Source organism: Erpetoichthys calabaricus, chromosome 13 (genome assembly GCF_900747795.2).
Source record: "Erpetoichthys calabaricus chromosome 13, fErpCal1.3, whole genome shotgun sequence".
NCBI lineage: Eukaryota > Metazoa > Chordata > Cladistia > Polypteriformes > Polypteridae > Erpetoichthys > Erpetoichthys calabaricus.
Window position 1 is genome coordinate 31918489 of NC_041406.2, and position 25227 is coordinate 31943715.

The window sequence follows — 25227 nt, forward strand, 5'->3', positions numbered from 1 at the left end:
AAAAAATATGTCAGTGAATTTTAGTACATTCCAAATCTAATATCTCCTATTTGTTGTTACACTGGAGGGAAAGTCTATGTTACAAGTAAAATTCAGGCCAGGACATGCTGGTTGGACATGAAAGTAAGAATTTCACTGTACTCTGTACACGTCACTATTTCTAATGCAACTGGGAAAAGGATAAAAAAAATGAAAGTCTCAGATTCAAGACATCATTATGCGATAGCACAATATAGCCACTAAATTAAAAAAAAGCCACCCGACAGGCTGCAATAGCAGACCAAAAACAAAACAATAATCACAGTATGTTGCTTATTGACAATTAAAGAGGTCCACATTGAAAGCTGCTAAAATGAAACATGTGCCAAAAGAAAGGATTTCAAGTACTCTGGTCACAAACTGTTCACATCTCTGCAATTAGGCAGGTGGCAGCACACCATCAAATCTCAGGCCAGCAAGCTTAAACAGTTTTTTTTTAATAACAAAGTGGTAAGTGATATAAACAGCTGTAGCATCAAATGATATTTTAACATTAAAGCCATCATACTGTTCAGATTACACATTGCAAACCTGTTTATGCTGCTGTGTAATGTATTGATTTTCTTCTTTCTTACCTATATGTCCCTATTTGTTGAACTGAATATAAAACACATAAAAGCCTTGTACTATCAGATGATAGAATATTTTGAAATCTGGTTGGTCTCATCCGTTATAGGAGATGGACGTCTGAAGCAGAGCTCCACTAGCAGCGGCTTTATTTTCCCACGTATTTCATATTATTTAGAGGTATCCTGTATTTAACCCAACCCAAGGAACTTCCACTACAATATATAAGCATGAGTAACAAGAAGAGAAGTCAGAAAGAACCGGAAAAGAAACTTAAAGCTGCATCAAAGTCTGGACAGACATCCGGCCCAAGTGCGAGGTATGGCCTCTTGGAGACTGACCTGGGACAGGCGGACGAATGCGCAGATTTCCTAGGACCCAGTCAAGAGTGAAAATGGGAGCGAAGGTGCAAGCGATACAGGTCACGATGGATCGTCGATTTCTGAGGATCATTCGAGATTAGAAAAGGCCCTGCAGGACGTGCTCTCATCTACTCATCGCGAGCCCGCAGCATCTGCTGTAACAGGAGCTGCAATCCAACTCGTGGAGCACGACAGCCGAAGCGAACTGTCTGAACTGAGAGAGATGATGAAAGATATGATCTCTACACTGGCCACTGCCACGGCTACGGCCATAAGTGAGCTTAAGAAGGAGCTTAAGAAGGATAACAAAGACCGGGAAATACGTCTATTTAAACGTTTTGACGCGACCTTTAAACGCATCTTACAGAAATTGAGGAACACACTGAAGAAAATAGATCCAAACTGAAAAAACTTGCCGATCAGATGAATGACGTTACAGATCAGCTGGAGGACGTTAAGCAGGCATTCACGGCTCGAGTTGAAACAGCGGAACAATTGGCGTCTAACGCCGATGAAAAAGCTACAGCTGCGAATTCTGAATGCAAAAAACTCGGAGACAGACTTGCGGCCCTGGAAGATGAGTGCAGAAGAAATAATATAAGAATTGAAGGTATACCCGAGAAACGAGAAAGCTCAAACCCAGTAAAATTTGCAGTAGAATTACTCTCTAAAATAACTGGAGATGACTTTAAATTAGATACCGAAATAGCAGCAGCTTATCGCATACTCAGATCAAGCACATTCAAACCTAGGTCTTTTATTGTCCGCTTTGAGTGATTACGATGTAAGCTTGATGTGATGGCTCTTCTTAGACACAAGCAAGAGATTATATTTGAAAATAATCTTATTCGTATTTTCCCCGACTTCTCACCATTAACAGCTGCAAAACGCGCAGCCTACTTCGACATTAAAAAGCTCCTACAGAAAGCCGATATCAAATACAGCCTCTTGTATCCCACCAAACTGAAAGTGGAAGTTCAAGACCAATATTATGCATTTTCAGGCAAGGAGGAAGCTGAAAAGGAAGTAAAGAAGCTGTTCCCGACACTTTTTAAAGTTAATAAGGAGCCGTATTCTGTCATGGCATGGGAATGACCTATCATCTGCTGTCAGATCCACTTTTAAAGAGACTGGTATTATAATTATACATCCTTTTCTTTACTTGGACACTATATGTTTATGTCTTAATTACAGTTATAGACGTGAGTGTGTGGAAGTAATTAAAGTAGGGTTTTTTTTTTTTTCTACTTTAAAGTAGACTGTTTAATATCATACCCTTGGTTTATTGCTATTTCTACTATTGCATTAGGATCTACTATGTTTATGCTAGACCACTTTTTAAAATCATTCCCAGGGTTCATTATTTTTTTATCTTAATATCTTAAAATTGCTGAAGATTATTTTAAGCTTAAAGACTGTTAATGATTATATTTTTGGCAGATAGTATTTAGACTTCAATAGCAATAGATATCTCTACTTTGTTTTAATTCTCAAACGCCACTGCGTGGGGGGGTGGGGGGGTAGGAGTGGGGGGCTTGTTTTGTTTTGGATGTGCTCTGTCTCTTTGTATGTCAGAGGACTGGGACATTGCGAAGTGGGATCAAGCCTCATGCGGGGAGGCAAAATGGGGGGGGGTGGGGGGATAAAAGGGGGGAGAGAAGGAGAGCAGGCTATACCTAATCTATTCTTCTAATCCTTATAACTATAAATATCAACGTAACAATAGGCTATATGGCAATAACTCGTGGGGAAATTTGAAATTAAGATTAAAACTGCCTCACTACCAGTTAAGACTATAAAATGACATTAAAAACTCAGAATCAATGTCTTCATGATGGGACAGTTAACTTTGTGAGCTGGAATGTTAAAGGCCTGAATCACAAATTAAAGAGAAAGAAAGTATGCTCTCTCCTAACAGGCTTAAACGCTAAAATAGTATTTTTACAGGAGACCCCACTTACTAAGCAAGGATCAGTCCAGACTACAAAAAGACTGGACTGGCCAAATGTTCCATTCTAGCTTTACAAAGAAAACTAGAGGTGTGGGAATTCTCATTCTCAACAGTCCCATTTGTAGCATCAGATGTAGTATCGGACCCTGAAGGGAGATATGTGATGGTCATGGGCAACTTATTTATCAGTAAAATGATTTTGATAAATGTTTATGCACCCAATGTCGATAAGGAATTCATGCAAAATGTATTTGCATCGATTCCCAATGTGAACACTAATAAAATTATAATGGCTGGGGACTTTAATTGTGTTTTAAATCCACTCTTAGATAGGACTCCGGTGACAGGGGGGACGACATCTAACATTGCAAAGACAATTACACAGTTTGTAACTGACCACAACTTATCAGACCCCTGGAGGTTTCTTAACCCAAACTCAAGAACATATTCGTTCTACTCACCAGTGCATCATAGCTACTCAAGAATTGATTCTTTTTTTTCATAGATAATAATTCCTTGCCTACGATTAAATCGTGCAAATACTACATAATTGTTATATCTGACCATACCCCTCTAGTCTTGGAGCTAAAATCATTAAGCCCCTCACACTCACCTCGCAGATGGAGTCTTAACCCTCTTCTATTGGCAGACGAGAACTGCACAGAATTTATATCCAAACAAATCAGCTTCTTCCTAGAGACAAATACACCCTCAGAGGTTTCTGCAGGAACACTCTGGGAAATTCTAAAGGCCTTCTTAAGAGGCCAGATTATTTCATATCTTTTCCACAGAAATAAATTAGAAACCATGAAAGCGTCAGAGCTAAGAAGCAAAATTACTAGAATAGATGAAGAACAAGCCAGGCGTCCAAGTGAAGCTCTTCATAGGAAAAGGCAGGCTCTGCATACAGAACTCAACATCTTGACAACTAAAGAAACTGAACAACTTATTTATAAGTCAAGACATCATTACTATGAACACGGAGAAAAAGCTAATAAGCTTTTAGCTCAACAAATTCACAAACAAGAAGTTTGCAATGCAATCCCAGTAATCACCAACACGAATGGAGAAGAAATCATTGACCATAAAAATATAATGCACACAATTAGAGATTATTATAAATCCTTATATTCCACTGAGTTCAAAGAAGACAACACACAATCTAATGCATTTCTGGATACATTACAGACACCACAAATAGATGCTTTAAGTGCTGAGGAACTGGATAAACCTCTGACCCTATCAGAATTACTAGATGCTATAAAGTCACTTCAAAGTGGGAAATCAGCAGGCCCTGATGGTTATCCCGTAGAATTTTATCAGAAATTCTCCACTCGGCTAGCTCCCCTCTTATTGGCAACATTTACAGAAGCTAGAGACAATCAAATTCTACCTCAAACTTTTCGTCAAGCATTAATCACCGTCTTTCCTAAACAAAATAAGGACTTGTTACAATGTGCATCATACAGACCAATTTCACTCCTGAATAATGATGTTAAGATACTCTCAAAAATTATAGCTAGAAGGATGAAGAAAGTGCTGCCCTCTGTAATATCACAGGATCAAACTGGATTTATTAAAGGCCAACACCTATCTTCCAATCTCCGATGCCTGTTTAATGTAATATATTCACCAGCAAAGTCAAACACCCCAGAGATACTACTATCATTAGATGCAGAAAAAGCATTTGATATGATTGAATGGAAGTACCTTTTCACTGCATTGGAGAAATTTGGGTTTGGCCCGAATATTTGTGCATGGATCAAACTACTGTACACCAATCCAGAAGCTTCAGTTTGTATTAACAACATTTGTTCAGACTACTTTAAGCTAGAACGTGGCACCAGACAAGGATGCCCCTGGTCCCCACTGCTGTCTGCAATCGCTATTGAACCACTGGCGGTTCACTGTCAAAATTCTTATCAGATAAGGACTGGAACAGAAAATTTCTCTATATGCAGATGATATGGTTTTATATATAATCAGACCCAGAAAACATTGTGCCTGCAGTTTTAACAGCACTCACAGAATTTCAAAAGATATCTGGTCTCAGAATTAATCTGAATGAAAGTATACTCTTTCCAGTGAAATCACAAGCATATAATATTAGATTGGACACCCTACCTTTTACCATAGCTGATCAGTTTAAATACCTTGGGGTAAATATCACAAGTAAACATAAAGCTCTTTATCAACAAAATTTTGCCATCTGTATGGAAAAAAATAAGCAAGACTTGCATAGATGGTCAACCCTTCATCTCACACTAGTCAGAAGAATTAATGTTGTTAAAATGAATATCCTTCCTAAACTTTTATTTCAAAACATTCCAATATATATCAATAAATCATTTTTTAAGCAATTAGATTCAACTATAACCTCATTTATTTGGAACTCAAAACACTCACGTATCCAAAGAGCAACCCTACAAAGACCTCAGGCAGAAGGTGGCATGGCTTTACCTAATTTTCAGTTTTATTACTGGGCAGCAAACATACAAGCCATAAAAACCTGGACACAAAAAAATGAACACACACAGGCTTGGCCCGCAATTGAAGTAAAATTCTGTAGTACTTCTTTATATTCCCTGCTCTGCGCTCTAATAAATGCAAGTTATCGCAAATATACTAATAACCCAATTGTGCTTTACTCACTCAGAATATGGAACCAACTTAGAAAGCATTTTAAGATGGAAAATCTTTTATCTCTGGCACCTCTGCAAGAGAACCACCTCTTTCAACCCTTGCAAACATATCCAGTTTTTAATACCTGGAAAAGATTTGGGATTAAATTGCTCAGAGATCTTTGTATAGACAATATCTTTGCATCCTTTGAACAATTACGTTCCAAATTCAACCTCCCAGCTACACATTTCTTTCACTATCATCAAATTAGAAACTTTGTTAAACAGAAACTGCCCAATTTTCCTCATCTCGTACCCTCTACCATGCTGGAAAGAAATACTGCTCAATTTCGAGGAATTAGACACCATTTCCGCATTATATAAAATCTTACTTGAGTCCCTTCCTTTCAAAGATCCAAGAGGACATTGGGGAAAAAGATCTCTTAATCAATACTGTATATCAGAAAAGGAGTGGAAGGTAGCATTGCAGAGAATTCACTCGAGCTCCATATGCGCAAAGCATACAATTATTCAACTAAAAATTATATATCGAGCTCATCTGTCTAGCTTAAAACTGTCCAAAATGTTTCCAGGTCAAGATCCAACCTGCGAACGCTGCAACCAAGCTCCTGCCTCACTGGGCACATGTTTTGGGCCTGCACCAAATTAACATCATTTTGGACCAAAATTTTTAAGTGCCTTTCAGACAGCCTTAGTGTCACAATCCCTCCTAACCCATTAACAGCTGTGTTCGGTGTTCTTCCAGACGGACTTGAAGTGGAGAAGGACAAGCACACGGTGACTGCATTCACTACACTTTTTGGCACGCAGACTTTTGTTAAATTGGAAGAATCCTAACTCTCCTCTGATAAGTCAGTAGGAAACCGATGTTTTATATTATTTGAAATTGGAAAAAATCAAATTCTGTTAGAGGATCTGTACAGAATTTTTTCAAAATCTGGCAGGATCTAATCAATAATTTTTAGAATAAGAAGAAATAATTATTTCCACATTTATTTCCCTTCTCCATTTTTTATTTACCTATATATATTTTATCCTTTCTTTTGTTTATTTTTGCCCTATTAAAAAGCCCTAAGCAATTCTCCTTTGGCCATGCTCTCCTTCTCAAGGGTGGGGATTGATTTGTCTTCAATTCTTTTTTGTATAAATTGATCTATTTGTATGGAATGGTTACAATAAAATGAATAAATAAAATTAAAAAAAAAAAAAAAAATTTGAAATCTGGATGTATACTGACAACTATTCTAATTTTCATGAAAAAAATATAAATGCAGTAAAAATATTTCCAATCTAAGGATATTTTAAAATGAATTTTCTCAACCTAATTTCTTAAACATTTAACAAAATCATGCTTCAGCTTTATGAATAATCATATTAATTTTACCATTTACACCATCTGTTCATACAGCTTTCAACCCTTTATTCAGTTCAAGGTCATGCAGAGCAAGCAACTACAAAGATAGCATTGGGTACAATTCAAGTTCAAACTCTTGACAGAGAATCAGTCTGTCATAGGGCACACATACATCCACAACTCACAGCCACATAAAAAATCTGACGCACATGCCCAAGCACCTTTTGTCATTCACAAATATTTTCATCACTGCCCAAGTAGACAAAAACAACAATGATTAACTATAACAAAAATATTTACATAGTTACATAAAATGCGATTGGCAATTATATATCCAACAGGTGACAGAATTTTTTTAATCATACAGTAAATGCTGGGATGTATACAAAGAAAACACCTACACAAGAAATCTAATAGCCCTCCCCTCCACCTCCACCTCCACACTGAATACTTCAATGTTTCTGTGTAAAAGGTAATGATTGACGTACCACCAGTCTCTGTAGAATTCACGATCTCCAAACTGCATGAGTTCAGCTACGAAATTCATAGTGGAGTGAAAAAACCAATAGAAAAATATCAGCCAGATTAAATGATTAGGAACCTGTTGAGGAAAGGATGAAAAATAAACCTTTTCCTAAAATATTTCATTACATGAATTAAGAAGCTGAAGCTACTGCAGCTATGACAGCAGCATCTATACATTTTCAAATGGATTTAGTCTGCAATTGATCTGACTGATAAACCAAATAACTATCACAAGCCAAAAATATTTGAGATACGAGTGATAGTAAATATTGGCCAAGAAGAAAACACTAAATACTACAATGAAACATGTAATGAATTGAATCCATCACAATAGGGAACAGGCAGAATGAAGTATATTTGATAGGCACACTATTGGCTGTCTATTGAATCAATTCTATAGAGAAACCACGGGGTCGGAGTCATTATTTATAGTGCAATAAAAGTTTGGATTTCAGCAGAGATTTTTATTATCCATTAATAGCTCAAGCAGATTGCCCAAAATAAAGCAGAAAAATATCTGGCCTTCACCTTCTAGATAAAGGTGCTTCAAGAATAAGGCAGTAGCAGCCAGACTAATGACCGACTTGTTTCAAGACTGGCTCATTCCTTTTTTAAGGAGAAAGCCGTTGCAGGTATTAGCAAACTTTACATAAATGGAGACCAACAAACTAGACCTGGCACACAATTCTTCATAACATATACAAAATGTTTATAAAAAAATATTCAGTTGGTTCATATATTTGAACTGACATTAAAAAAGCATAAAAACCAAATTAAACAGAAAAAGAGTCTTTTGATAAGAAGGTTATGATAATGATGTGGTTTGTCATGAGAGGAAGTTGCTAGTATTTGAAAGTATTACTACTTTATCCTAATACCAAATTATCCTTAGAATCTCTCTATTTTGGTTACAAGAAATGTGATGAATCTAATAATCATTTTTATGTCCCAGATGTTCAGTGTGGTTCCTTAATTTAATTTATTCTGTGACCTTTTTCTGTATTATTTCCTGAAGTGGACTTATTTTTTTGTAAAACAGGTAAAAATCTAAATGCACCAACCCCTAGAACCAATTCACTTATTATCTAAGACCTCACAGAAAAGTTTGGGGGAAAAAAAAAACTTCCAAAAATGCCTAAAAAAAGGAGGGAACATCTTAGCATTTCAATTACTGTTTATACGATTACTGATCTTGTATTAATTACTTACTGCAAGTTTCAGAAGACGCTCAATTATTCTTGAGAAATCCATGTCCTAAAACAGAATTCAATGAATAAATAAATCTACTAAAAAAAAAAAATCAACAGCTATTACTTAAAACAAAACTTCCATTACCTACCTTAAACGGTTTCATTGAATTCTGAATTGTGGGAACCATCCACTGAGAAGTAAAAAGATTAAGTGAGAAGTTCAACACATTTTTTACACCTTTATCCACAAAACTAAATTGCAATGTCTAATAATTAATTTGCCAAGAATTTCTGTGTTTTTTTTGGCTGCACAGCATATGTGCCAGGTATACAGCCACTCAACCTCTCTACAGCAAAGTCCAGTAACATTTCTTTCAGGTAGTAGCTGAAAGGGTCTACCTGATATGGCCATAAACTATTGTTGAGAACATGTTCATGTTTTTATACTTGTGCACCCAGACTGGGTAAAAATAAAGTAAAAAAATTCTTCTATTAATGACCTTAACCGTTCTTTATAGCAATATTGCATTGTTATACAGAGGAAAATCTTATATTGAATTTGTATAAGAAACACTTTCTTATGCCATAGACTAATTTTTATTGATTATACATTTCCACCATACTTCTGTTTGAGGTGAGGACAGTTAATTCAATATGTTGACATAAAGTCTTAAATTTTTAATCTTCTTATGTTTCATATACAGAAGATTAATGAAAATAATTTAAAAAAAAAAAAAAAAAAAAAAAAAACAAAAAACACACATTATCAGCAATCCTCCCTTCAGATCACAATTGCCTTCTTGGATTAAATATTCCCAGTTTAACAAATAAGAGGAATAAATAAGTGATCAATTCATTCTGTGTACATTCGGCGAAAGGGCATTTGACATAAATGCCATATCCAGTTATTGTTATTTATGTCAACTGCATTATGTTTTAAACATTATAGTGATCCCTCGCTATATCGCGCTTCGCGGCTTCACTCCATCACGGATTTTATATGTAAGCATATTTAAATATATATCGCGGATTTTTTGCTGGTTCGCGGATTTCTGCGGACAATGAGTCTTTTAATTTCTGGTACATGCTTCCTCAGTTGGTTTGCCCAGTTGATTTCATACAAGGGACGCTATTGGCAGACGGCTGAGAAGCTACCCAGCTTACTTTTCTCTCTCTCTCTCTCTTGCGCTGACTTTTTCTGATCCTGACGTAGGGGGATTGAGCAGGGGGGCTGTTCACACACCTAGACGATACGGACGCTCGTCTAAAAATGCTGAAAGATTATCTTCACATTGGCTACCTTCTCTGCAGCTGCTTCGTGAAGTGACTTGCTGCACGGTGCTTCGCATACTTAAAAGCACGAAGGGCACGTATTGATTTTTTTATCTGTCTCTCTCTCTCTCTCTGCTCCTGACGGAGGGGGTGTGAGCTGCCGCCTTCAACAGCTTTGTGCCGCGGTACTTCGCATACTTAAAAGCCAAACAGACCTATTGATTTGTTTGCTCCTTTGAAGAGGAAGATATGTTTGCATTCTTTTAATTGTGAGACTGAACTGTCATCTCTGTCTTGTCATGGAGCACAGTTTAAACTTTTGAAAAAGAGACAAATGTTTGTTTGCAGTGTTTGAATAACGTTCCTGTCTCTCTACAACCTCCTGTGTTTCTGCGCAAATCTGTGACCCAAGCATAACAATATAAAAATAACCATATAAACATATGGTTTCTACTTCGCGGATTTTCTTATTTCGCGGGTGGCTCTGGAACGCAATCCCCGCGATGGAGGAGGGATTACTGTATATACAATCATGTATAAAATCTCTCTTGCACAGAATCCCCAAGGACTTCAGAGGCAATACAAATTACGTAATTCATAAATATTAATGTAAGAAGCAACAAAAGCAGAAAAACAAACCTTACCTGTTGTATTAAGCCAATCAATAACTGCATGAAGAAAAGCTAAAGAAAGAAAAAATATATCATTTATATATGAAAATGTTCTACAGCAAGTTCATTTTAGAAAGAATACAGAAACTTGAAATGTGTCTCGTATTAGAAAAGTAAAATATTACTCCCATCAGTTAATAACTCCATCTGCTGAATGAATTAAAACAAGAAAAATCTTAAAAAAACATTTCCTGGGAGTATGGAAAAACCAACCCCCACCCCATGGCCCCATAGGAATTAGAAGAAAACTCACCATTTCGAAAAGTCGTCGAAGTAAAAAGCGCTTTCGTATGCGTGGAGATCTTGGAAAGTTCAACTCATAGCAAAGAGTTGGAGCAAAAATGAAATAATATAAATCTGTGTGAGAAAATAAAGTTAATTGTTTGCTGATATACTTAATTTCTTTCAAAATTACAACCAAAACTAAATTCTGTACTCTTACCTCTGAGTGTGAGGTTTCCAGGATAGGTCACTTGGGTTTGAAGGACCTCTCCATTAGCCTTATCAACAACTGGGTCTAGAAAGAAAGACAAAAAGTAGGTAAAAATTTTATACATTCATCTAAAAAAAATATCCATACTGTTAGCATTTGGTTGAGTTTTTTTTTTTTTTTTTAATTATAAATTCAGGTTGTAGAGGTGCAAGTATACTACCAAGGAATGCCATATGTATAGGGGTTTCTTTCATATGAAGAGAAAGGTGTAATAGCTTTGCTGAGGATGCAGGAACTGATCAGTTACTACTATGATTTTAAAAGATGTTCCAAGCCGTCTGTTAAAATTATCCATCTTAATAAAAAGTGTCTGTGTGTCTGCCCAGTTGCTATGTCTCCAAAAGATGGAGCATCACGAACATTAAGACTGCTTTTACAAATCACATACCAAATGGCATATGGTATATCAGAGATATGCATTGCATGGTGCACTGCAAATGCTAACAATGGAGTCTACATTGATTACTTGGACTTCAACCATCTTCGACGGGTAGCACAGCTAATCAAGATAACAAACAATAAATATTAGGGAAATTAATTTAAACATGTATATTCCATGGACATTACTTATCATGTTTAGCACCACATAGAAAGTAGGTAAGGATGGAGGACAGTTTAGTCCAGCGGTTCTCAAACTGTGGGGCGCACCCCCAGGGGGCGCGAATGTTGCCATATGTGGCGTAATTTCGCTATTCATAGGGAAATTTTAAACTTGTAGTGGTGAATCGGCAGCAAAATATATAGGAATAAATTTTATTAGGGTTTCAAAATAACGTTAGGGGGGGCGTGATCAAAACTTATGAAAACTCGGGTCGCAAATATTTAAAGGTTGAGAAACGCTGGTTTAGTCCAAAATAAATATGCAGTTTATCACAAAATCCACAGAGGGCAGCAAAGTCTAAAGCTTGCTTATTGAATAAAAGAACAAAAGACATTCCAAAGCAAAGTGGGTAACAAAGTTATCTACCATGAAAACTGCATACATAATTCTTCATTTTTAAACACAAAGATTCATTTAAGAGGATATACTAAAAGTAAGAGGACAAAGAACACAGAAGATTAAGATTCCTACCAAAACATACATCTGATTAAATTAAAAAAAATCTTTATCATACTCTAAATAATTAAAATTTAAATATGTATTAGGTTCTAGTCAAGAAGCTTTATATAACTGATAAGAATGCAGCATAAAAGTAAATACTATTGCTGTACGAACCCTGAGGAACTGGCAAGTGACAATAATAAGATGTTGTCGGGAATACTTACAAGACAGTGACCGAGACAATGTACGAGCTTTAGCTTGTCTTATTTCTCTGCACCATTTATTCACATCTTTGTAGGAGTACAGCTTGAGAAAAAGGACTGTGTAGATTGATAATGCAAAAACACCACCAACTGTTTAAAAAAAAAAAAAAAAAAAGTTTGCATTTTGACAAAGAAAAATAACATGCTGCATATTTTTTTTTTAATTAATGAAAATTTTAAAAATTATTCATAAATATAAATCTTAAATGCCCCGTGACCCTGTGTTCGGATTCAGCGGGTTGGAGAATGGATAAATCTTAAATGTTTTTGCAAATCCCTAAGGATGCTCCAATCTGGTCTTTTAAGGCCAATACCAATTACTGATTTCATTATTACTTGATTGAAATCAGTATTGGATTTGACCAATTTATTTCCCCTTTAAAAAAAAACTTATACTAAGCTCCTGCATAACCAAACGCATAGAAGTCTTATGTGCTATAACAAAAGCATAGTTTTATGATTAAACCACAGTCCACAGGTGTTAATAACTTGATTTTTTAACAAAATGAAATACTGTAAGCTTATTGTTCAGTGACCATAAAGATACTAAAATAAATAAAATTTCTTTAAAATACATAATAAATTATGTACAAAAATATTTATCCAAAATACATACTGCATAAAAGAAAATAAAATACTTTTCATAATTACAGGCTGTAATATCTATCTAAAGTAAAGCTTATTAAAAAAGTAGTTTTCACCATTTCTCTAACAAAAAAAAAAAAAAAAAAAAAAATTAATGCATTAATTTTTTCCATTAATGTGGCCTGTTTAATCAGGGCTGGCAACAATACGACTGCATCAGCCAGTGCTTTGGTCAAGGCATCATTTTCATTTTATTTATTTGTTAACACTATGAAACAATAATAGAAAAAAAAAAAAAAAAAAAAAAAAAAAAAAGTATGAACTTGCCAATCTGACAACCAGCTTACAATGCAGACTGCCCTAATGACAAAATTCAATGAAACAGAAGTTTAATGATTATCCCTACCCACTATTCCAGTTTGCAGCATCTTTGCTAATTTATGGAAAGAACACAACATAACCACCCAAGTAATGCATGTTGACAGTTTTTAAGCGAGATGGCAGCTATGGATAACTTTTTTTTTTAGCATGCCAGGACCAAAGGTGTAAGTAGAGCAGTGTTTGCCAACTGTTTTTCTGTGGTGGCACATTTTTGTAACCCAAAAAATTCCAAGGCACACCATGATTCTACCAACCACAAAAGAATTAAATCTTTACATTTGCTAAACTGTCCTAAGGGGTGGGAATATCAGAGACTGGCATTCACAGATACAGCACTTAGTGAGCACTTTGGATGCATTTTCTCCAGCTGCTTTGTTCAGTTGCCCGCTCATGCAGGCAGTCCTATATGGCACACCAGGGTAAGTCTCATTGTGTAATAGTTGAAAAACGTTTGTTTGGGTTGGTCTCGTCCATTGCGAGAGATGGATGTCTGAAGCGGAGCTCTGTTAGCAGCGCTGTTATTTTTTATATTATTTCCTTATTATCCTGAGATATCCTGTATTTATCCAACCCGAGGGTTCTACTACTGCATATATAAACATGGTCTGCAAGAAAAGGGCTCAGAAAGAAATGGAAAAGAAAATTAAAGCTGCATCCAAGCCCAGACCGACAAGTCCAAGTTCAAACTCAAGGTACGGCCTTTCAGAGACTGACCTGGAACAGATGGGCAAAAGCCCAGACTCCTCGGGACCACAGTCCACAGCATCGTCTCCAGTTGACAGTGAAATGGGGAGCGAATGTGCGAGTGATGCAGGTCACGATTGGAGAAGATCATTTGAAACTGGAAAAGGCCTTGCAGTCCGCGCTTTCACCTACTCCACAAGAGCCGGAAACACCGGCTGTAATAAAGCCCACCGCTTCACGTACACTGCTCGAAAGCTTAAATGATCTGTCCAAACTGAAGGCGATGATCGCTGAGCTCAAACAAGAGATAAAGAATGACATAAAGAAAGAAATAAATAGTATGCTCAAGACAAACGAGAGGAAAAACGAGAGGATAAGCGAGAAGACAAGTGAGAAACACCGGCAAGAGCTGCGGCAGAATAACAGACTCGGAGAAACGCGTATATATCCGCTTTGAGGCCGCCTTGGTATGCTGGATAAAATTGAGGAGCACATTCAGGAAAACGTGTCTAAACTGAGCACATTTGCCAGTCAGCTGGAGGATGTTAAGCAGGCATTTACGACTCAAATTGAAATAGCCAAAAATCTAGCATCTACCGCTGATGGAAAAGCAACAGCTGCCAGTTCCGAATGCAAAAAACTCAGAGACAAACTTGCTGCTCTGGAAGATGGAATCAGAAGGAATAATATTAGAATCAAAGGTCTACCTGAGAATCGTGAAAGTCCAAACCCAGTGAACTAGCTGACCTATTCTCTAAAATAATTGGAGAGGACTTTAAATTACATGCCGAGATAGCAGTAGCTTATTGCATACACGGATCAAATACATTTAGACCTAGGTCTTTTATTATCCGCTTCGAGAGGTTATTATGTAAGCTAGAGGTGATGGCACTCCTTAGACGCAAGCAAGAGATTATATTTGAAAATAATCACATTCGTATTTTCCCTGACTTCTCTCCCACAACAGCTGCTAAAGGTGCAGCCTTCTACAACATTAAACAGCGGTTATGGCAAGCCGATATCAAATACAGCCTCTTGTACCTTGCCAAACTGAACGTGGATGTGCAAGGCCAATACTACGTTTTTTCCAGCAAGGAGGAAGCTGGAAAGGAATTAAGAAAAGCTGATGCCGACACTATTCTGAAACACAATAGTGAATCGCATCCTGTCATGGGCGGCACGGTGGCGCAGTGGGTAGCGCTGCTGCCTCGCAGTTGGGAGGTCTGGGGACCTGGGTTCGATTCCCGGGTCCTCCCTGCGTGGAGTTTGCATGTTCTCCCCGTGTCTGCGTGGGTTTCCTCCGGGCGCTCCGGTTTCCTCCCACATTCCAAAGACTTGCTGGTTAGGTGGATTGGCGATTCTAAATTGGCCCTAGTGTGTGCTTGGTGTGTGTCCTGCGGTGGGTTGGCACCCTGCCCAGGATTGGTTCCTGCCTTGTGCCCTGTGTTGGCTGGGATTGGCTCCAGCAGACCCCCGTGACCCTGTGTTCGGATTCAGCGGGTTGGAAAATGGATGGATGGATCCTGTCATGGCATAGCAAGGAGGTATCACCTGCTGTCTGATCCACTTGTAATGATGCGGGTATTATAATTATACATACTTTTCATTACTCAGACTCTGTTTATGTTTTAATTACAGTTATAGACGTGTGTGTGGAAGAACTTTTTTTTTTTTTTACTACCCTAAGGAGACTGTTTAACATCATACCCTTGGTTTATTGTTATTATTGCATTAAGACTTACTATGCTTATCCTGGACCACTTTCTAACACCATCCCCTGGGTTTATTATCTTATTACTTTAAGATTGCTGAAGACTATATTATATATTTCATGCTTATAGTTTGTTAATGATTATATATAATCATAGTTTGTTAATGATTATATTTTAGGCATATAGTATTTAGACTATATTGGCAATAGATATCTCTACTTTTTAACCCTAAAACGTTGCTGCGTGGGGGCTTGTTTTGCTTTGGACGTGCTCTGTCTCTAGGTATGTCAGAGGACCGAGACTTTGTGAAGTGGGATCCAGCCTCAAGTGGGGAGGCAGTGGAGGAATAAGGTGGGGAGAGAAAGAGCAGGCTATATCTAATCTATCCTTTTAATTCTTACAGTTATAACTACCGACGTAACAATAAGCTGCATGGCAATAACTCTTGGGGAAATAGGAAATTAAGGTTAAAGCTGTCTCATTTCCAGTTAAGACTATAAAATGACATCAAAAACTCAGAATCAATATCTCCATGATGGGACAGTTAACTTTGTGAGCTGGAATGTTAAAGGCCTGAATCACGAATTGAAGAGAAAGAAAGTACTCTCTCACCTAACAGGTTTAAACACTAAAATAGTATTTTTACAGGAGACCCACTTACTAAGCAAGGATTAGTTCTGTCTGCATAAGGACTGGTCTGGCCAAATGTTCCATTCTAGTTTTACAAAGAAAACTAAAAGGTGTGGGAATTCTCATGCATAGAACAGTCTCATTTGTAGCATCAGATGTAGTATCTGATCCAGAAGGGAGATATGTGATGGTCATGTAGCAACTTATTTAACTGTAAAATGATTTTGATAAATGTTTATGCACCTAATGTCGATGATAAGGAATTCATATATTTGCATCCATCCCCAATGTGAACACTTATAAAATTATAATGGCTGGGGACCTTAATTGTGTTTTAAATCCACTCTTAGATAGGACTCATGTCACAGGGGGGATGACATCTACCACTGCAAAGATAATTGCACAGTTTGTAACTGACCACAACTTATCAGAGCCCTGGGGGTTTCTAAACCAAAGCTCAAGAACATATTTCGTTCTACTCAGCAGTACATCATTGCTACTCAAGAATAGATTATTTCTTTATAGATAATAGTTTCTTGCCTACGATTAAATCTTGCAAGTACGATGCAATTGTTATTTCCGACCATGCACCTCTGATCTTGGATCTAAAAAGTCACTATGCCCCACACACTGACCTCGAAGATGGCGTCTTAACCCACGTATATTAGCAGACGAGAACTGTACAAAAGTTATATCCAAACAAATCAGTTTTTTCCTAGAGACAAATACATCCTCAGAGGTTTCTGCAGGAATACTCTGGGAAACTCTAAAGGCCTTCTTAAGAGGACAGATTATTTCATATCTTTCCCACAGGAATAAATTAGAATTCTGGAGAGCACTCACTATCCTATTGCAATCTCAGCATACAGCATCATGGAGGATCTGGGCTCTTACCTGATGAATGGAACTGCAAAATAAGCTTCACTTGTGCTAGTGTGCCATGGATCGTGGACTATCTTACAGACAGACCTCAGTATGTGTGTCTTGGGAACTGCAGGTCTGACATTGTGGTCAACAACACAAGAGCGCTGCAGGGGACTATACTGTTCAGCCTATATACATCGGACTTCCAATACAACTCAGAGTCCTGCCACGTGATGACACTGCTATCGTGGGCAGGAGGAGGAGTACAGGAACCTAATCAAGGACTTTGTTAAATGGTGCGACTCAAACCACCTACAACTGAACACCAGCAAAACCAAGGAGCTGGTGGTGGTTTTTAGGAGGACCAGGCCCCTCATGGACACCATGATCATCAGAGGTGACTGTGTGCAGAGGGTGCAGACCTACAAATACCTGGGAGTGCAGCTGGATGATAAATAGGACTGGACTGCCAATACTGATGCTCTGTGCAAGAGAGGACAGAGCCAACTATACTCCCTTAGAAGGCTGGCGTCTTTCAACATCTGCAATAAGATGCTGCAGATGTTCTATCAAACGGTTGTGGCGAGCACCCTCTTTTACGTGTGGTGTGCTGGGGAGGCAGCATAAAGAAGAGGGACGCCTCATGCCTGGACAAACTGGTGAGGAAGGCAGGCTCTATTGTAGACACGGAGTTGGACAATTTGACATCCATGGCAGAGCGACGGGCGCTGAGCAGGCTCCTGTCAATCATGGAAAATCCACTGCATCCACTAAACAGTATCATCTCCAGACAGAGAAACAGCTTCAGCGACAGACTGCTGTCACCGTCCTGATCCACTGACAGACTGAGGAGATCGTTCCTCCCCCACACTATGCGACTCTTCAATTCCACTCGGGGGGTAAACGTTAACATTATACAAAGTTTTTGTCTGTTATACCTGCATTTTTATCACTCTTTATATTTTTTATCAATATGCTGCTGCTGAAGTATGTGAATTTCCCCTTGGGATTAATAAAGTATCTATCTATCTATCTCAAGACCAAAAAAAAGGAATTTGTGAAAAAATAAAACAGATTCCATACAGCCCTAAGTCAGACTTTATAAGTGCATTCAAACTCTACAGTTTCGATTGTTTAAATTGTAATTTGACATGTCTGTGTCTCATATGCTATACCAATTTGAGAATTAATGCTTTTCAACTTGCTTTTTTTCGGAAGGCATTCCAGTTCAGGTTACACTTGCTCAAATAGTATTTGATTAAAATGTCAGGTTTCAGTTTATTGTTTGAGTTTGAACCATGCCATTAAATTTTTAAAAATTCCTTTGTGTTGATTCTACATTAATTTTGTGATTCGGTGTATGTTTACTTCATGATAAATGTATTTATGTCTACAGGTTTTTTTTGTTAGATGTGATTAATTTCCAAGCAATTATGTAGTTGATTTTTTCAAATAAGTCCCAGCCCTTATATATACACGCATATACACACACACACACACATTGTAGATGCATAGTCAAATAGTATTGGCAATTAAACACTTCTTAAATGTAAATATACCCGCATTTATAGCTTTTAATCATTTGAAATCCTTAATTGCACTACAGCTTTTTTATTGTTAAAGTATACATTTACTATGTTTATAATGGTTTGTTTTTTTCTTCAGTGTATCAGTAAGATATTCATAATTGTTCAGGTCTTAATATAAATATGGATTACCATTTTAATAATGCAGTACTGGTTTCTTACCAAAAACTCATACTGTATGACATAGCAACAAACAATAAACAGTACAAATCTTTAAAAGCGCCACACATATGGCTTTATCGAGAAGACATAAAGCTAACATGCTTAATAAGTTTACAAGTATTAGACGCATTTTGTTCCTGTTAAACTAACAAGCCTATTGTTTACTAACCAGCAATTTCATATTCATCTTTATCTTTTCTTTTTCCAATTAAAAATGTAAGATACTGCACTTAAATAAAACAAGTTTGCTTGTCTGTCAGTTTTAAATTAAAAGACAAAAAAAAAAGTTAAAGTAGCTGTTCTTGCCATTAAGTCTAATTGCACACATCTCTGATTCATTTTTCTCAGTTTATTACTCCACTTTCTTTAATATAAAGGCTAATATTCCAATTGCCTCTCTGTCTCCGAAAGCCTCGACTTTCATTGTTTACACTACAGGAAATTCTCTGCCAAAAAAAAAAAAAAAACCCAACACTTTAGAAAGAAAGCCCTCATTTTACAGATCATTCTGCCATCACACAACACCCCCCCCCCCCCCAGCCCCCCCAACGGTTAAGAGCTGATGACAAAGACTTGAAGAGAAACACTGTAGTTTCTTGTCTTGCTCTTCAGAGAACAGCAAGATACTGTAAGGCTTTCCTGGACTGCAAATGCTGCTACAAGAGATACTGTACTTAATTTCAAGGATTTTAAAGGATTTTTAAATTTAAAGGATTTTAAAGATACTAAGCACGACAACGTCCACTAAGAAAAGACAACTGGGTAAAATTAAACATTACAAGGATTATATTTCTCTTTAATAATGTCTACAGAAATGAAATAATATTTAAATCATGTCCATCCATTTAAACAGGTTTCATTTATATAAAAATCAATATGCAAACAAATCCTTTACCAAGTTCTACAGTACTTTCTTTTTTAACAAGTCAAATTACCTGGAGTCATTGATGAAACAAACCACACAACAGCTACAGGAAAACAAAGGATTATAGTGAGATTCATGGTGTGAAGCATTAATCCAACTTTTTCTGAAAAAGACCCCTGCAAAACAAAAAGTAAATCATGTCAGTAGTGATAATTTACTGATATGTTATTTTAAATGAAAAAAGTTTAAGCATTCCTCCGCTACACATTAAACAAAAAGAAAAATGCTTGTTATTGTCAAAGCGAATGCCAAGGTCAAGAAAGGGAATATTTGAGAAATGGGGGGAAAAAAACTAAACCATACTCTACTATTTAATGGAAACCAAATAAATAATCAATGTTACTGTTGCCATTAAAGTTGTCTGTTAATTTTGAAGTAGCTTGAATATGAACAATCATATTCTGTATTCTTAATGATTTTTATTAACAAAACATTCATAACTTGCCATTTTTTATAAAAAAGGTCACCATTTATAAAGTGCAAGTAAAATAACGTGCTGTTGAAAAATTATTACTTCAGTCTTTTATGTGGTGAAGACCTAAATTATAAATATGATTTAAACTAAATTAGTCATAGTTTGTGATACTTTCAAACTTAGAAGAAACTGTTAATATTTAATTGGGTATAACACAGTTCCAAATTGGAAGACTGTACGCATTTATGGATTATTAAATGGAAGGTGGGCTTGGCGACTACAAAATCTGTACTTGTGGTTTGCTGATTGGTTGGAAGGCCCAGGAATGTTAATTTTTTCCATTAGACCTACTGGTACAAATAAAATAAAATAACTAAATAAATGACTTTAGATCCCTAGTAATCTAGAACTCTGAACAGGGAAAAAAAAAAATAAGTAGAATGGATGGATGAGAGTATTTGATATACACAAAGACCAAACTAAATTAAGCAACTAGGAAAAACTGAAATATTTATATTATGTGAAGAAAAAATTTAAACTATTTGCAAAATGTATATCATTCTGTGTACAGATGTACTGTACAATTGCCAACAAAAATTATTTTACCCTTGAAACATAGGCTAGGCTACAACATCATAGTCCCAGAAATTTAGAAGGATTCACTTGTCATTACTAGGTTGACCTGGTAACTAATGACCACTGACGTTAGGCAATGACATGATTCCCCCACCACCATAGCAACAACTCTCACTCCATTTCAAAGCAAGCAGTATTGTTCTGAACTTCCATTTAATTTGTTTGGATTGAAAATAAAAATATAATTTACTGCTTGCACCAACTCTTGTTGCTATGTGCCCTCACTGCCCATTCCACCCTCAGTTTATGACTTTCAATGTCTTGGACTCAAGAGAATAATGTCAGCTGTGGGCAACATGGGCATCCTCAGTGTTGAGAGAGATGGGATGGTGTAGTGGCAGTGACGAATTGAAAAAAAACTGACAACAGCAAGAGGATTTCCAGCCTGTCAGAAAACCCACATATATAAGCCAGAAAGACTAAATAATGGACTTTTAAAGAACTGACCAATTACTGTTGGTCTTGCAGAGTTTAAAAAGAATAAACTTTTTTATGTCCCAAGTTTTAAAAGAGGGACTTTGGTTTGTTTTTGTGAGGTTTGAAAGTGTTTTTAGTGCAGGTCAGTTCCATAGGTACCTAGCACTTCTTTTCTACTGATAGACCATTACAAAAATATATTGACAATTATGGCATAAACTTCCATTAAAAGTCACCATACATTACAAAAAGCAAAGAAAACTATATACCTTGCATAACATTTTCACTTTATAAAACCTTATGATCCTCAAAAATAAACTACAAAACATTGTTTCTTAATTATAAATAGAACAAAATACAGCTCTGTTAAGATGCATTGCTAATACTGTACTATCTATGCATACTCTGCATACATTTTAGTCTTTCCACAAAAGGCATGCCTGGAAACAAATAAATAAAAAAATTCTTGGCGTACTTACCACTGCAAGCCTCTTTTCTATATACAAAGCAGACAATGAAAATATGTTTGACGCTGCAAGAAAAGAATGTTTTCTTTAATCATAATATGCATACAAAATATAATGGAATTGTATAAAGCAAGATGTATGCTCATGTATGAATTACGCACAAAATGCAAAACATGCATTTACAGTTGTTAAAAATATATCTTTAGAACAGCATCAATTTGGGAAAGACTCATGAGAAATACATTTCTTTGACAGTAACATAGAACACGGCAAAAATAAGATCTTACATACCGATTACAAGACATGGTGCAGGCCAGCTATAAGGGTCTTTTAAAAAAAGAGACACTATTTGAATTGGATCCACTAATATGCCATATCTAGGAAAAAACATATATAAAAGTGCCCATTAAGTAGCTGAACAATCAGATCAACAAAACAATGTAGTTTAAATAGACAGATTTTTTTTTCCTTTTATGCGTTTTCCTTGGTTGTTGGTAGAAGTTTGGTTAGAAATGCCACAAGCTCGTAAAGTTTGCAAATAACACTAGACTAGGAGGAAAGGCAGATAAAACAAGTTGAGCCAATTCCTCTCAGAGAGACCTGAACAGAATACAGGTTAGGGCATATACCGTATGTGGCAGATGAAAGTATGTATAAGTAAATGTATGCTATTACACATAGGAAGTAAAAATGTTACATAATACATAATCAGAGGTTAGAAACTTGAGTATAACTTATGAAAAGGACCCAAGAATTATTGCGGCCTATACACTAACTACATCCAGACAGTGCACAGAATTGATCAAGAAGGTTAAGAGGACATTATGTTATACAGCATAATATGTTCAGTACAAGTCAAATGAGGTTATGATTAAGTTCTGTTATCACAATTTTAAGGCCTCACCAGGAGTACTGTCAAAATTAAGACAAGCCAATGCAGTGCTAGAGAAAGTAAACAGAAAAGTAACTAGGGTGGATCTGGGACTGAGGTTGAATGAGCCACAATGAAAGATTGCTTCAACTGAAAGAGTTCAGCTCCTCCAAATGCAGACTAAGTGGTAACATACGGCAAGTTTTCACATAACTAAGGGAAGTAGTACAGTCAATCATTGGTGATATTTTAAAATAAATTCTTCAAGATGAACAGAAGAATACTGTTTGAAACTTAAGGGAAGCTTGCATATTTTACAATGTTTGAAATTTTGTCTTCTGAAAGAGAAAACATTACCAAATAACCTGGTAGAGACAAGCACTTTAGGATCCATTAGGTCTCAACTTAATTTTATTTTGAAGAATACACAACACACACATACATTTGTACATATGCACGGTGTTCATTTTGCTGCAGGTTATTCTGATTTTTACTTTAACTATATTAAATATTTAGGAGAGCATAGATTAATATGGACTTGTAAATGAAGTGTGCTATATAAAAATGAAGCAGCTGAAATGAAGTTACAGCATGGATGGCATGGGGGATATTAGGTAACAATACTGCCTTAGAAATCTGAAGTCCTGCGTTCAAATCCCATATTAACACATTGTCCTTGTTTGAACAGCCTTCGGGTTTTTCCTGTGACTGAACAGCTTTTACTCTGGGTTTTCTGGATTTTTTTTTTTTTTTTTTTTTTTACACTGATATTCAAAAAGTCATGCACACAATCTAGGCGAGTGTGCTGGTTTATACGACTGGGTCCTGGGAAGGACGGGTGCTCTTTTTACAGCGGTTTCCAGCCTTCAAGTTTAAGAATGTTAGGTTACAAAACTACTTATTGTAGATGTTGTAGCAAAAGCAAAATCTTCTTTTAAAACCCAAGTGCACAAAAGAGTCAATTTAAATTATTAATATGGAATACTGATAATACTTAAATTATAAAATGTTAAAAACAGAAGTAGGCACTGTAAAAATAAAGTATTTTGTAAGTTTATATCCAACAGCAATTCATTCAAATTACTTTTTTCAACTATATACAGTATTTACTCAGTGTAATGATTCTAATTATATTTAATACTAGACAGCATAAATAAAAGGGCTAGATTAAGCTACATGAACATTATTAAAAACCATTTGTTTTGTATATCTCAGAATGGTGAATCAATGTCTTTTCAGTGCCTTAAGTTATTTTTTTAAATATATACTTTTACATTAACTCTGTACCTCTGATGCACTCTAAGAAAATCTGATTCCTTACAAGTTCATACTTTGTAAACTCATTTTTCTAGAGACCAATGTTTGCATGTGAATTCAAGCAATAAGTAAAAATAATGTTAGGTTGATTATCATACTACTGATGCCATAAAAAATTTTCAAATAGCTCAAGTAGTAAAATGTAACTGAGTAACTTACTGTAGTTGCATATATTCTAAGAAATCGAACATATGTGATGACAAAAATATGCCACACAAGCAAGCCACTAGTTATACTATAATCTTACTTGAATGTGGACTGGATAGTCTCCAGAATAAGTCAGACCTTTTTTTTGGCTTCTATTTACAAAAATATTTTCAGACAGGCAGCTACAAAAACTAGGAGATGTGGACCAGACACACTGGAAACAAACAATGACAGTGCATCGAAATAAAAACGCTCCCTGGTAATTTCTTTTTCACCTCTACTATAAATGAGCAGAGATTTCTACATGCAAAACATCCTAATCATAATTTGGAAAATAGATAACTAATAAAAGGTATCTTTTTAACCTGAAGACTGCACAATAAAAACCTAACCTTGCCAAAGGGTAACTGATGAATTCAGTCACTGTACATTTAATGCAATTGTACGCAAAGCATTTAATTATTAATAGTAATATCCAATTAATGTGCCAGAACATGAAATGTAATCCTGGGGAATGAGAGGACTTAGTGGTGTAACTGCATTCAGCACATCCATAGATTTCATCCAAACTTTTATATATCCACATTCTTACAAATTTTCAAAATACATAAAAAAAAAAAAAAAAAAAAAAGACTGCAACTAAATGTTGAATATGTAAAACAATACAGCAACTTAAAAAGTACCTTTTAATACTTACTTTATGAGATTTTCCAGGAAAAGTCGAGCATTACTCAGTACCTAAATAGGGGGGAAAAAAGAGTACAGCATATATGTATTAATTATTGTAAAATTAACAAAAGAAACATTTACCTTGAAGGTCCCAAGATTTACCTCCTGTGTACATTGTATTAAACAGCAAAGGGAGAGGTTTTTGGGAGATCTTTTTGACATATAATCTTGCAAATGTCTTTATTTACTATAATCTTACAAAATTTCTTAACCCTATACTCTAGATCAGGTGTCTCCAACTACAAGATCTCGTTTATGCATTTTAACTACTTTCTTTTTGTTGTGAAAGTAGTTGTAGAAGCCATACATATTTTTTTTAACAAAATAG

At 36.1% G+C, this 25227-nt stretch overlaps 1 protein-coding gene across 1 annotated transcript in view; it reads right to left on the minus strand.

Moving 5' to 3' along the window:
* The window catches only part of dgat1a (diacylglycerol O-acyltransferase 1a), a 51986-nt gene that overhangs the window by 12554 nt on the left and 14205 nt on the right, over nt 1–25227 (minus strand). The window contains exons 3-13 of the mRNA XM_028818096.2: nt 24868–24908; nt 22127–22212; nt 21848–21900; nt 19911–20016; nt 12333–12461; nt 11016–11090; nt 10827–10930; nt 10547–10585; nt 8780–8821; nt 8650–8694; nt 7404–7516 (exon numbers count right to left, since the gene is read on the minus strand). Coding sequence (XP_028673929.1) covers nt 7404–7516; nt 8650–8694; nt 8780–8821; nt 10547–10585; nt 10827–10930; nt 11016–11090; nt 12333–12461; nt 19911–20016; nt 21848–21900; nt 22127–22212; nt 24868–24908 — 833 coding nt within the window. The remainder of the gene's footprint in view (nt 1–7403; nt 7517–8649; nt 8695–8779; nt 8822–10546; nt 10586–10826; nt 10931–11015; nt 11091–12332; nt 12462–19910; nt 20017–21847; nt 21901–22126; nt 22213–24867; nt 24909–25227) is intronic.